The sequence below is a fragment of the Montipora capricornis genome, chromosome 10, assembly GCF_036669925.1.
Source record: "Montipora capricornis isolate CH-2021 chromosome 10, ASM3666992v2, whole genome shotgun sequence".
Lineage (NCBI taxonomy): Eukaryota > Metazoa > Cnidaria > Anthozoa > Scleractinia > Acroporidae > Montipora > Montipora capricornis.
In genome coordinates, this window is record NC_090892.1 from 65578272 (window position 1) to 65591146 (window position 12875).

The 12875-nt window shown below is 39.8% G+C and overlaps 3 protein-coding genes across 3 annotated transcripts in view; all 3 read right to left on the minus strand.

The window, feature by feature from the left end:
- Window positions 1–1678: 1678 nt before the first annotated feature.
- Window positions 1679–4474, minus strand: LOC138021203 (uncharacterized; the record flags this gene model as incomplete). Its single annotated transcript, XM_068868062.1, has 3 exons — window positions 1679–3035; window positions 3589–3706; window positions 4208–4474. Coding segments are annotated over 3 exons (843 nt in total), but the record flags the coding sequence as incomplete, so codon positions are not given.
- Window positions 4475–6921: 2447 nt separating this feature from the next.
- Window positions 6922–9583, minus strand: LOC138021204 (uncharacterized). Its single transcript, XM_068868063.1, has 4 exons — window positions 9563–9583; window positions 8589–8771; window positions 7962–8079; window positions 6922–7408 (listed from the first exon to the last, which is right to left on the minus strand). The coding sequence occupies exons 1-4, from the start codon at window positions 9581–9583 to the stop codon at window positions 6951–6953; spliced, it is 780 nt and encodes a 259-aa protein (XP_068724164.1). The 3' UTR covers window positions 6922–6950.
- Window positions 9584–11297: 1714 nt separating this feature from the next.
- The window catches only part of LOC138021205 (uncharacterized), a 2906-nt gene continuing 1328 nt past the window's right edge, over window positions 11298–12875 (minus strand). The window contains exons 3-4 of the mRNA XM_068868064.1: window positions 12347–12464; window positions 11298–11793 (exon numbers count right to left, since the gene is read on the minus strand). Coding sequence (XP_068724165.1) covers window positions 11336–11793; window positions 12347–12464 — 576 coding nt within the window. The 3' untranslated portion in view covers window positions 11298–11335. The remainder of the gene's footprint in view (window positions 11794–12346; window positions 12465–12875) is intronic.

Here is a 12875-nt window from a genome sequence, read left to right on the forward strand (position 1 = left end):
TATGTGTTCATGATATTAAGGGTAACATCGATTTACGTCTCTCCTGCTATTTTGGCGACAATTTGTCCATAATAAACGATTTTAGAATGCGTTTTATTCCCTAGCCTCGTTTTCAGGCATGGTCTAAAGGGGGAGAGGGGTTCTAAAACATCCCCTACAAAGCCCCAGAGCCGATTGCAAAACTGGCAACATGTATTTTCCTTTTCCTTAGGGTTCCCTCAACATATCTAAAGAAGTATCTTGCTTACAGCAAAAAAATACCCACGGGACTTTCATTTCGTACATATGCGCCCAGACTATCTGTCAGAATATTTAAGTCAAAGCCATTCCCTAAAGTCGCGGCTACACAAGCTATTTTTTGCTAGGGCTGGCGATGCGATTTTTTTCATACTTTGTCGCATAGCCTGCGCGCGAGGGTGGCTACACTTGTGACAAATTTTGGCGGCAAACTACTTCAAGAGACTTGGGTACTATAAATTAAGATTCCTCCTTTATTTCATTGGCTAAATAGTCTTTAGTCGCGTCGCAAGCGTAGGCAAAAAGTTGTAGGGTGGCTACACGGGCAACTATCTCTGCGATTTTGTCGCGAATATTTCAATTCTGGCGTCTTTTTTCTTGCGATTTTCACCTGATTTTTGTTCACCTGTTGCGTCGCCAGTGCGAGGGTGGCTACACTTGTAATTTTCACTGCGCGCTGGCGTCACGACAAAATTCGAAAAAATCGCATCAGCAGCGCGAGAAAAAATTCGCTCGTGTAGCTGCGGCTTTATATCCATTCATTGCAAAGAAGGCATTATTTACTTTAACACACCAATCCACCATCTTTATGGTAGTGTATTTAATCAGTTTGTCTCTCATAAACTGATGATGCCATGGCCCTTGTCCGGAAATTTAGTTGAAAAATATGAATGCTAATGAACTGTAGAAATACATCATGTAGACAAAAAGGGAATTTTCCGCGTCTTTGCATTTTCAATTGACATGAAACAAAATACCCAATGAGCTGAGGGGAACTGGCGGTGTACCGGTTCTAGAGAAGGTATGTTGGAGTGCAAAGTGAAAACGAACAATGCGAAGGCTTTGATGAATGAAGCTCGATGTGAAGAAGCTCCCAACCGGGAGAATAATAAAACGTTGTAACCCCCCACCTCCCATGTCAATGATTACGTTAAACTGGTGATCAACTGGCAATTTCCCTGTTCAGAAAATTGAGGCCATTCAAATTGACTCCAATCTCGAAAACACGGCACAAGGCCTATCATCTTATCCCGTTTACCACGCCCCAACATCACCTCCTCTGTTTAGCAACTTAAATGCCCTTACGGAAAAGCTCATCAACAACAGTGCAAAGAAAAGTTGCACTTTACACAACATGTCGACATCTTTTGTGATCGCTGCGATTATTTTTGGCGTGCTATTACCGATGGGAATGGAAATTGCATGCTGATGACTGGAAGTGCGCGGTCGTCCTTCAACCGCTGAAGAAGCCTGGCCCATACCTATTTCACAAGAACTACAGACCTGTCAGCAACCTGCAGTATATCTAAAAGCTGGCTAAAAAAGGGGTGTTTGTACAGACACACATCCATAAAATGACTTATTCGTACCGTCAAAACATAAGCGTCGGGGTGGAATTCAAGTATCAGTACATGTTGGACAATCAACTCAAAGTTCAAAATGCACTTTTAATTAAGCACTATGTGACATGTACGAATAACAAATTCATGTTAAATAAATTAGCTAATCACAAGTCTGTACGACAAAATATCAAGACGAATATTTCCAATGTCCGGCATCGATCAGATCATCGGCATCCAGTGTTACTAATTATTCAATAAGCTCTCATTTGTCAAATCTGACTAGTTTTACGATGATGAAACCATCAAAGTCCTGTTGATTTGTACTTAGGCAAATTACTATTCACAAAATAGTCATTAACCATTCAGGATAGGAAAGGGGCGAGATTGATAGCCCTATTTTGGCCGGACTCCAGCTAGCGTTGTCCAAGGTAATCACTGGTTGAATTTCCGAGTCGGTCTTGCTTGTAAATAGGCAGTGATAGGCTGAGAGAAACGAAACAGCACTTCCAATCCAAAGAGTTACAATAGCGAGACGTTGATAAACGATAATCTAAATGAAATGTACGACAAGCAGCTGGATTTTGTCTTGGCCCGATTTATTTCCGAAGGTAGAAGAGAAGACGGAAAAGAGCAACCAGAGAAGACTTTGAATGAAATGATAGGTAGCTGCACAACGTAAAAAGTTGACATTAGAACTAATACTGGCTACTAAAATTGTTATTTCATGTAAGTAAGAAAGTTTGTGGCTGTAAGACGGTGCACTTAAAAAAAAACGAAAACTAACAAAAAGGACCGCCTTAGTTTTCCAAAAAAAAAAAACTTGGACTATACTAGACCGAATATGTCTACCTCCTCATACTTAAATCGCCAAAATAATGCACAGGGAGAACAATGCATTTTTGTGAGGGTTACAAATGACATATTTGCAAGCAAAGAGCAATTAAAACGTGTAATGTTCGTGAGTTAATCCTATCGATATATAATGTTCCAAGATAGCCTAGTCTCCTTCAACTTGGAAAACCCCGTATACATCAATGCAGGATTGACCTATATTGTCGTGCTCGGTCAAATTTGTCAAATCTTCACCATACCAGACTCTAAATTGCTGACCAGCGGTCGCAAACAAAGGAGTAACAATGGAATCAAACTCGATCTCGACAGAATTTTCATGAAAACCGGGCGGTTCGTAATAAAGATGATCCTCAAATTCAACGGTACCGCTAACTGGAAAAAGATGGACGTTATTGTGATCAGTGATGTGGGTATTTAATTTACTGGGATGCCTCTCACAGCCCCATTTTGTGGCAGAGGTTATCTTGCTAATACAGTTCAAGTAGCCAGAGCGATGGATCAGCTTCAATCTATAGATGTCTCCTGGCTTGTGAATTTCGGAGGTTCCGAATGAATCGTCCGCGGCCCCAAAGCACACTGGGTCTGTGTTGATTTTCTGCCATACTGAAGAAAAGAATTTTTATTTTATTTTTGAGCGGGAAGTGTCTCTCTATGAAAAAAACTTGATTGAAACATTTTTTGAGTCCATACAGACAGACAATTTTCTGAAAAAATCGGTTTTTCGATGGTGACTAGGTGACGAGCCGAACCAGTAATCGGAATGTCGTAGGTTCGACTCCTGCCAAAGAGCATTCTGATTTTTTCCAAGTATCCCCGAGTCACCGGAAAATAAATCTCTTCATGTCATTTATCGGGGTTAAGATTTCACATCTCTTTTAGTTAAAGGACGATTGTCTTTAGTTTATAGTTTTATTACCAATAAACATATTATATTTATTTAGCGATCCTTGGTAACGAGAACGCTGAATTCCAGGATGTTACACAAAACAAGTTGACCTTTCCCCTCATCTGTTGCTCTGAGTCCACAATTACAAAAAGGTTTAAAACTCCTCGTATTTACCAAAAAACTCCCATCAGGCGAAATACTGAAGAACTTAAAATAGTAGATATGTTTTCCTCCTTCTATACGTTTTTCTTGCTTTCCGGCTGCACTTACTTTTTGTCTCGCAATGTGTTCCTTTTCCTCCCTCACCGCATTCACACTGGTATGAATTTGTCTCGTATTCTGGGTGGCATGTACCACCGTTTTGACAAGGAAAGCTTTCGCATGGGCTCTAGAAGAAAAAAAAAGGAATTAAAGGTTCTAGGACTGAAAAAGGGTCAATCTGCAGGAAGTTTCTTCTACTCATTGAAACTGCGTTTATGAGAGCGAAACTCTTACTAAGCCTTAAGTTTTCTCTTCTCGACGCCCTATCTTAATGCACTAATTCTTTTAACAACAACCATTAACAGTGTTGTTGTTTTTATTGGACAGAAATATCTACGAGAGTGCAATTTTAGGTGCTATCTTTACTCTCATGAAATGCAACTGTGCGTAGTAAGGCTTGTTTACCAGCCGTTGTTTCGGAAAGGGAGCACGCTCTCCTCTCTCGGGCGGGAACAAAAACAGGACCCGAGAGGTGACGGAATTCGTATGTACAGCCTTCCGTCACCTCAGTGAAGACCTGGCAGCTGTACATATATAGGTTTTCTTTTCTTTTTTGTAATGTAAAATTTGTCTTTTGATATGGTCTCATATGTTAATTGTACAGAATTGATATGTTCACTCGACTTACCCAAAAGGAGAAGTGATGAAATTCTTCGCTTGGTACAAAATGGTTGGAATGGTTGTACTTATCCGAAGCTAGGAGATGGCAAATATGGCCACCAGATCCGTTGTCAGCCAGGATGCCAAAATTGAAGGAGAAGCACGCTTTGTTGACGACACATTCGATAGCACATTGGAAATAATCCTCAAACTTGGAGAAAACCAAAACTTGGGAAATATTCAGCACACGAAAGAAAGATTCGGTGAAGTTTCCATATTGCAAATGCGGGCTGTTTTAGTCTCTTCGTTCAAGGTGTGCTGCCTTAATTAAACAAGCATTAAAACCAATTTTACTTTCAACTCTTGTGTCCAAGCTACAATGGCAATGCTCCTCTGAGATTGCGTTGAAACCGAATTGAATCGAAATGACTTGGGCCTTTACACAAATACAAAACCAGCTGAGTAATCATTTCGTCATATTGTTGAAATTTGCCACGATTAAATGTAAAGATCCGACCAGCGTTAAAGCTATTTTTTTTTCCTTAAGTTATCTTTTCTTGTTTTTATCGTGTAGAAAAGACTCAGCTAGCGTTTGCGGTAAGCACGGAAAAGACACCGGAAAAGAGAACGGAATCCATTTCATATAATTTATTGTATATCCTGCCTTTTTTTACACATATTCTTGACGACCTTTAGGATGAACATCATGTGAACGTATTGTTCCTATTTATATGGATATAGAAGTATTGACAGACTTACAAAAGGAATAGGACGAGGGAAGCATGTTCCCTTTTCAGTGGTGACGAATAAGAATCCGAGACCTCGCCAAGACCCTCTTCGAATACACACTGCGGAACGTTTGAAAACTGAAGGACAGTTCCCGCAGAATATTGTTCGCTAGTCTGTCTGTCTCGGTTAGAGACAGAAAAAATTCGAGAAAAAATTCGCTCGTGTAGCTGCGGCTTTATATCCATTCATTGCAAAGAAGGCATTATTTACTTTAACACACCAATCCACCATCTTTATGGTAGTGTATTTAATCAGTTTGTCTCTCATAAACTGATGATGCCATGGCCCTTGTCCGGAAATTTAGTTGAAAAATATGAATGCTAATGAACTGTAGAAATACATCATGTAGACAAAAAGGGAATTTTCCGCGTCTTTGCATTTTCAATTGACATGAAACAAAATACCCAATGAGCTGAGGGGAACTGGCGGTGTACCGGTTCTAGAGAAGGTATGTTGGAGTGCAAAGTGAAAACGAAGAATGCGAAGGCTTTGATGAATGAAGCTCGATGTGAAGAAGCTCCCAACCGGGAGAATAATAAAACGTTGTAACCCCCCATCTCCCATGTCAATGATTACGTTAAACTGGTGATCAACTGGCAACTTCCTTGTTCAGAAAATTGAGGCCATTCAAATTGACTCCAATCTCGAAAACATGGCACAAGGCCTATCATCTTATCCCGTTTACCACGCCCCAACATCACCTTCTCTGTTTAGCAACTTAAATGCCCTTACGGAAAAGCTCATCAACAACAGTGCAAAGAAAAGTTGCACTTTACACATCTTTTGTGATCGCCGCGATTATTTTTGGCGTGCTATTACCGATGGGAATGGAAATTGCTTGTTGATGACTGGAAGTGCGCGGTCGTCCTTCAACCGCTGAAGAAGCCTGGCCCATACCTATTTCACAAGAACTACAGACCTGTCAGCAACCTGCAGTATATCTAAAAGCTGGCTAAAAAAGGGGTGTTTGTACAGACACACATCCATAAAATGACTTATTCGTACCGTCAAAACATAAGCGTCGGGGTGGAATTCAAGTATCAGTACATGTTGGACAATCAACTCAAAGTTAACCAATCAAAATGCACTTTTAATTAAGCACTATGTGACATGTACGAATAACAAATTCATGTTAAATAAATTAGCTAATCACAAGTCTGTACGACAAAATATCAAGACGAGTATTCCCAATGTCCGGCATCGATCAGATCATCGGCATCCAGTGTTACTAATTATTCAATAAGCTCTCATTTGTCAAATCTGACTAGTTTTACGATGATGAAACCATGAAAGTCCAGTTGATTTGTACTTAGGCAAATTACTATTCACAAAATAGTCATTAACCATTCAGGATAGGAAGGGGCGAGATTGATAGCCCTATTTTGGCCGGACTCCAGCTAGCGTTGTCCTAGGTAATCACTGGTTGAATTTCCGAGTCGGTCTTGTTTGTAAATAGGCAGTGATAAGATGAGAGAAACGAAACAGCACTTCCAATCCAAAGAGTTACAATAGCGAGACGTTGATAAACGATAATCTAAATGAAATGTACGACAAGCAGCTGGATTTTGTCTTGGCCCGATTTATTTCCGAAGGTAGAAGAGAGAACGGAAAAGAGCAACCAGAGAAGACTTTAAATGAAATGATAGGTAGCTGCACAACGTAAAAAGTTGACATTAGAACTAATACTGGATACTAAAATTGTTAATTCATATAAGTAAGAAAGTTTGTTGCTGTAAGACGGTGCACTTAAAAAAAAACGAAAACTAACAAAAAGGACCGCCTCCGTTTTCCAAAAAAAAAAAAACTTGGACTATACTAGACCAAATATGTCTACCTCCTCATACTTAAATCACCAAAATAATGCATAGGGAGAACAATGCATTTTTGTGAGGGTTACAAATGACATATTTGCAAGCAAAGAGCAATTAAAACGTGTAATGTTCGTGAGTTAATCCTATCGATATATAATGTTCCAAGATAGCCTAGTCTCCTTCAACTTGGAAAACCCCGTATACATCAATGCAGGATTGACCTACATTGTCTTGCTCGGTCAAATTTGTCAAATCTTCACCATACCAGACTCTAAATTGCTGACCAGCGGTCGCAAACAAAGGAGTAACAATGGAATCAAAATAGATCTCGGCAGAATTTTCATGAAAACCGGGCAGTTCGTAATAAAGATGATCCTCAAATTCAACGGTACCGCTAACTGGAAAAAGATGGACGTTATTGTGATCAGTGATGTGGGTATTTAATTTACTGGGATGCCTCTCACAGCCCCATTTTGTGGCAGAGGTTATCTTGCTAATACAGTTCAAGTAGCCAGAGCGATGGATCAGCTTCAATCTATAGATGTCTCCTGGCTTGTGAATTTCGAAGGTTCCGAATGAATCGTCCGCGGCCCCAAAGCACACTGGGTCTGTGTTGATTTTCTGCCATACTGAAGAAAAGAATTTTTATTTTATTTTTGAGCGGGTAGTGCCTCTCTATGAAAAAAACTTGATTGAAACATTTTTTGAGTCCATACAGACAGACAATTTTCTGAAAAAATCGGTTTTTCGATGGTGACTTGGTGACGAGCCGAACCAGTAATCGGAATGTCGTAGGTTCGACTCCTGCCAAAGAGCATTCTGATTTTTTCCAAGTATCCCCGAGTCACCGGAAAATAAATCTCTTCATGTCATTTATCGGGGTTAAGATTTCACATCTCTTTTAGTTAAAGGACGATTGTCTTTAGTTTATAGTTTTATTACCAATAAACATATTATATTTATTTAGCGATCCTTGGTAACGAGAACGCTGAATTCCAGGATGTTACACAAAACAAGTTGACCTTTCCCCTCATCTGTTGCTCTGAGTCCACAATTACAAAAAGGTTTAAAACTCCTCGTATTTACCAAAAAACTCCCATCAGGCGAAATACTGAAGAACTTAAAATAGTAGATATGTTTTCCTCCTTCTATACGTTTGGCTTGCTTTCCGGCTGCACTTACTTTTTGTCTCGCAATGTGTTCCTTTTCCTCCCTCACCGCATTCACACTGGTATGAATTTGTCTCGTATTCTGGGTGGCATGTTCCACCGTTTTGACAAGGAAAGCTTTCGCATGGGCTCTAGAAGGAAATTAAAAAAAAAGGAATTAAAGGTTCTAGGACTGAAAAAGGGTCAATCTGCAGGAAGTTTCTTCTACTCATTGAAACTGCGTTTATGAGAGCGAAACTCTTACTAAGCCTTAAGTTTTCTCTTCTCGACGCCCTATCTTAATGCACTAATTCTTTTAACAACAACCATTAACAGTGTTGTTGTTTTTTTTTTGGACAGAAATATCTACGAGAGTGCAATTTTAGGTGCTATCTTTACTCTCATGAAATGCAACTGTGCGTAGTAAGGCTTGTTTACCAGCCGTTGTTTCGGAAAGGGAGCACGCTCTCCTCTCTCGGGCGGGAACAAAAACAGGACCCGAGAGGTGACGGAATTCGTATGTACAGCCTTCCGTCACCTCAGTGAAGACCTGGCAGCTGTACATATATAGGTTTTCTTTTCTTTTTTTTAATGTAAAATTTGTCTTTTGATATGGTCTCATAAGTTAATTGTACAGAATTGATATGTTCACTCGACTTACCCAAAAGGAGAAGTGATGAAATTCTTCGCTTGGTACAAAATGGTTGGAATGGTTGTACTTATCCGAAGCTAGGAGATGGCAAATATGGCCACCAGATCCGTTGTCAGCCAGGATGCCAAAATTGAAGGAGAAGCACGCTTTGTTGACGACACATTCGATAGCACATTGGAAATAATCCTCAAACTTGGAGAAAACCAAAACTTGGGAAATATTCAGCACACGAAAGAAAGATTCGGTGAAGTTTCCATATTGCAAATGCGGGCTGTTTTAGTCTCTTCGTTCAAGGTGTGCTGCCTTAATTAAACAAGCATTAAAACCAATTTTACTTTCAACTCTTGTGTCCAAGCTACAATGGCAATGCTCCTCTGAGATTGCGTTGAAACCGAATTGAATCAAAACGACTTGGGCCTTTACACAAATACAAAACCAGCTGAGTAATCATTTCGTCATATTGTTGAAATTTGCCACGATTAAATGTAAAGATCCGACCAGCGTTAAAGCTATTTTTTTTTTCCTTAAGTTATCTTTTCTTGTTTTTATCGTGTAGAAAAGACTCAGCTAGCGTTTGCGGTAAGCACGGAAAAGACACCGGAAAAGAGAACGGAATCCATTTCATATAATTTATTGTATATCCTGCCTTTTTTTACACATATTCTTGACGACCTTTAGGATGAACATCATGTGAACGTATTGTTCCTGTTTATATGGATATAGAAGTATTGACAGACTTACAAAAGGAATAGGACGAGGGAAGCATGTTCCCTTTTCAGTGGTGACGAATAAGAATCCGAGACCTCGCCAAGACCCTCTTCGAATACACACTGCGGAACGTTTGAAAACTGAAGGACAGTTCCCGCAAAATATATTGTTCGCTGGTCTGTCTGTCTCGGTTAGAGACAGAAAAAATTCGAGAAAAAATTCGCTCGTGTAGCCGCGGCTTTATATCCGTTCATTGCAAAGAAGGCATTATTTACTTTAACACACCAATCCACCATCTTTATGGTAGTGTATTTAATCAGTTTGTCACTCATAAACTGATGATACCATGGCCCTTGTCCGGAAATTCAGTTGAAAAATAAAAATGCTAATGAACTGTAGAAATACATCATGTAGACAAAAAAGGAATTTTTTGCGTCTTTGCATTTTCAATTGACATGAAACAAAATACCCAATGAGCTGAGGGGAACTGGCGATGTACCGGTTCTATGTTGGAGTGCAAAGTGAAACCGAACAATGCGAAGGCTTTGATGAATGAAGCTCGATGTGAAGAAGCTCCCAACCGGGAGAATAATAAAACGTTGTAACCCCCCACCTCCCATGTCAATGATTACGTTAAACTGGTGATCAACTGGCAACTTCCTTGTTCAGAAAATTGAGGCCATTCAAATTGACTCCAATCTCGAAAACATGGCACAAGGCCTATCATCTTATCCCGTTTACCACGCCCCAACATCACCTTCTCTGTTTAGCAACTTAAATGCCCTTCCGGAACAGCGATCAACAACAGTGCAAAGAAAAGTTGCACTTTACAGAACATGTCGACATCTTTTGTGATCGCCGCGATTATTTTTGGCGTGCTATTACCGATGGGAATGGAAATTGCATGCTGATGACTGGAAGTGCGCGGTCGTCCTTCAACCGCTGAAGAAGCCTGGCCCATACCTATTTCACAAGAACTACAGACCTGTCAGCAACCTGCAGTATATCTAAAAGCTGGCTAAAAAAGGGGTGTTTGTACAGACACACATCCATAAAATGACTTATTCGTACCGTCAAAACATAAGCGTCGGGGTGGAATTCAAGTATCAGTACATGTTGGACAATCAACTCAAAGTTAACCATTCAAAATGCACTTTTAATTAAGCACTATATGACATGTACGAATAACAAATTCAAGTTAAATAAATTAGCTAATCACAAGTCTGTAAGACAAAATATCAAGACGAGTATTCCCAATGTCCGGCATCGATCAGATCATCGGCATCCAGTGTTACTAATTATTCAATAAGCTCTCATTTGTCAAATCTGACTAGTTTTACGATGATGAAACCATCAAAGTCCAGTTGATTTGTACTTAGGCAAATTACTATTCACAAAATAGTCATTAACCATTCAGGATAGGAAGGGGCGAGATTGATAGCCCTATTTTGGCCGGACTCCAGCTAGCGTTGTCCTAGGTAATCACTGGTTGAATTTCCAAGTCGGTCTTGTTTGTAAATAGGCAGTGATAGGCTGAGAGAAACAAAACAGCACTTCCAATCCAAAGAGTTACAATAGCGAGACGTTGATAAACGATAATCGAAATGAAATGTACGACAAGCAGCTGGATTTTGTCTTGGCCCGATTTATTTCCGAAGGTAGAAGAGAAGACGGAAAAGAGCAACCAGAGAAGACTTTGAATGAAATGATAGGTAGCTGCACAACGTAAAAAGTTGACATTAGAACTAATACTGGCTACTAAAATTGTTATTTCATGTAAGTAAGAAAGTTTGTGGCTGTAAGACGGTGCACTTAAAAAAAAACGAAAACTAACAAAAAGGACCGCCTTAGTTTTCCAAAAAAAAAAAAACTTGGACTATACTAGACCGAATATGTCTACCTCCTCATACTTAAATCGCCAAAATAATGCACAGGGAGAACAATGCATTTTTGTGAGGGTTACAAATGACATATTTGCAAGCAAAGAGCAATTAAAACGTGTAATGTTCGTGAGTTAATCCTATCGATATATAATGTTCCAAGATAGCCTAGTCTCCTTCAACTTGGAAAACCCCGTATACATCAATGCAGGATTGACCTATATTGTCGTGCTCGGTCAAATTTGTCAAATCTTCACCATACCAGACTCTAAATTGCAGACCAGCGGTCGCAAACAAAGGAGTAACAATGGAATGAAACTCGATCTCGGCAGAATTTTCATGAAAACCGGGCAGTTCGTAATAAAGATGATCCTCAAATTCAACGGTACCGCTAACTGGAAAAAGATGGACGTTATTGTGATCAGTGATGTGGGTATTTAATTTACTGGGATGCCTCTCACAGCCCCATTTTGTGGCAGAGGTTATCTTGCTAATACAGTTCAAGTAGCCAGAGCGATGGATCAGCTTCAATCTATAGATGTCTCCTGGCTTGTGAATTTCGGAGGTTCCGAATGAATCGTCCGCGGCCCCAAAGCACACTGGGTCTGTGTTGATTTTCTGCCATACTGAAGAAAAGAATTTTTATTTTATTTTTGAGCGGGTAGTGTCTCTCTATGAAAAAAACTTGATTGAAACATTTTTTGAGTCCATACAGACAGACAATTTTCTGAAAAAATCGGTTTTTCGATGGTGACTAGGTGACGAGCCGAACCAGTAATCGGAATGTCGTAGGTTCGACTCCTGCCAAAGAGCATTCTGATTTTTTCCAAGTATCCCCGAGTCACCGGAAAATAAATCTCTTCATGTCATTTATCGGGGTTAAGATTTCACATCTCTTTTAGTTAAAGGACGATTGTCTTTAGTTTATAGTTTTATTACCAATAAACATATTATATTTATTTAGCGATCCTTGGTAACGAGAACGCTGAATTCCAGGATGTTACACAAAACAAGTTGACCTTTCCCCTCATCTGTTGCTCTGAGTCCACAATTACAAAAAGGTTTAAAACTCCTCGTATTTACCAAAAAACTCCCATCAGGCGAAATACTGAAGAACTTAAAATAGTAGATATGTTTTCCTCCCTCTATACGTTTTTCTTGCTTTCCGGCTGCACTTACTTTTTGTCTCGCAATGTGTTCCTTTTCCTCCCTCACCGCATTCACACTGGTATGAATTTGTCTCGTATTCTGGGTGGCATGTACCACCGTTTTGACAAGGAAAGCTTTCGCATGGGCTCTAGGAGGAAAAAAAAGGAATTAAAGGTTCTAGGACTGAAAAAGGGTCAATCTGCAGGAAGTTTCTTCTACTCATTGAAACTGCGTTTATGAGAGCGAAACTCTTACTAAGCCTTAAGTTTTCTCTTCTCGACGCCGTATCTTAAGATACTAATTCTTTTAACAACAACCATTAACAGTGTTGTTGTTTTTATTGGACAGAAATATCTACGAGAGTGCAATTTTAGGTGCTATCTTTACTCTCATGAAATGCAACTGTGCGTAGTAAGGCTTGTTTACCAGCCGTTTTTTCGGAAAGGGAGCACGCTCTCCTCTCTCGGGCGGGAACAAAAACAGGACCCGAGAGGTGACGGAATTCGTATGTACAGCCTTCCGTCACCTCAGTGAAGACCTGGCAGCTGTACATATATAG

Bases quoted from the DNA above. Each gene is read 5' to 3' on its own strand.
- LOC138021204 (XM_068868063.1), bottom strand. From the start codon at position 9,583: ATGGTGGATTGGTGTGTTAAA. The intron at 8,080-8,588 runs GTAAGTCGAGTG...ATTTCCTTCTAG, and splicing joins TTCATCACTTCTCCTTTTGG to AGCCCATGCGAAAGCTTTCC. The intron at 7,409-7,961 runs GTAAGTGCAGCC...TCTTTTCTTCAG, and splicing joins AACACATTGCGAGACAAAAA to TATGGCAGAAAATCAACACA.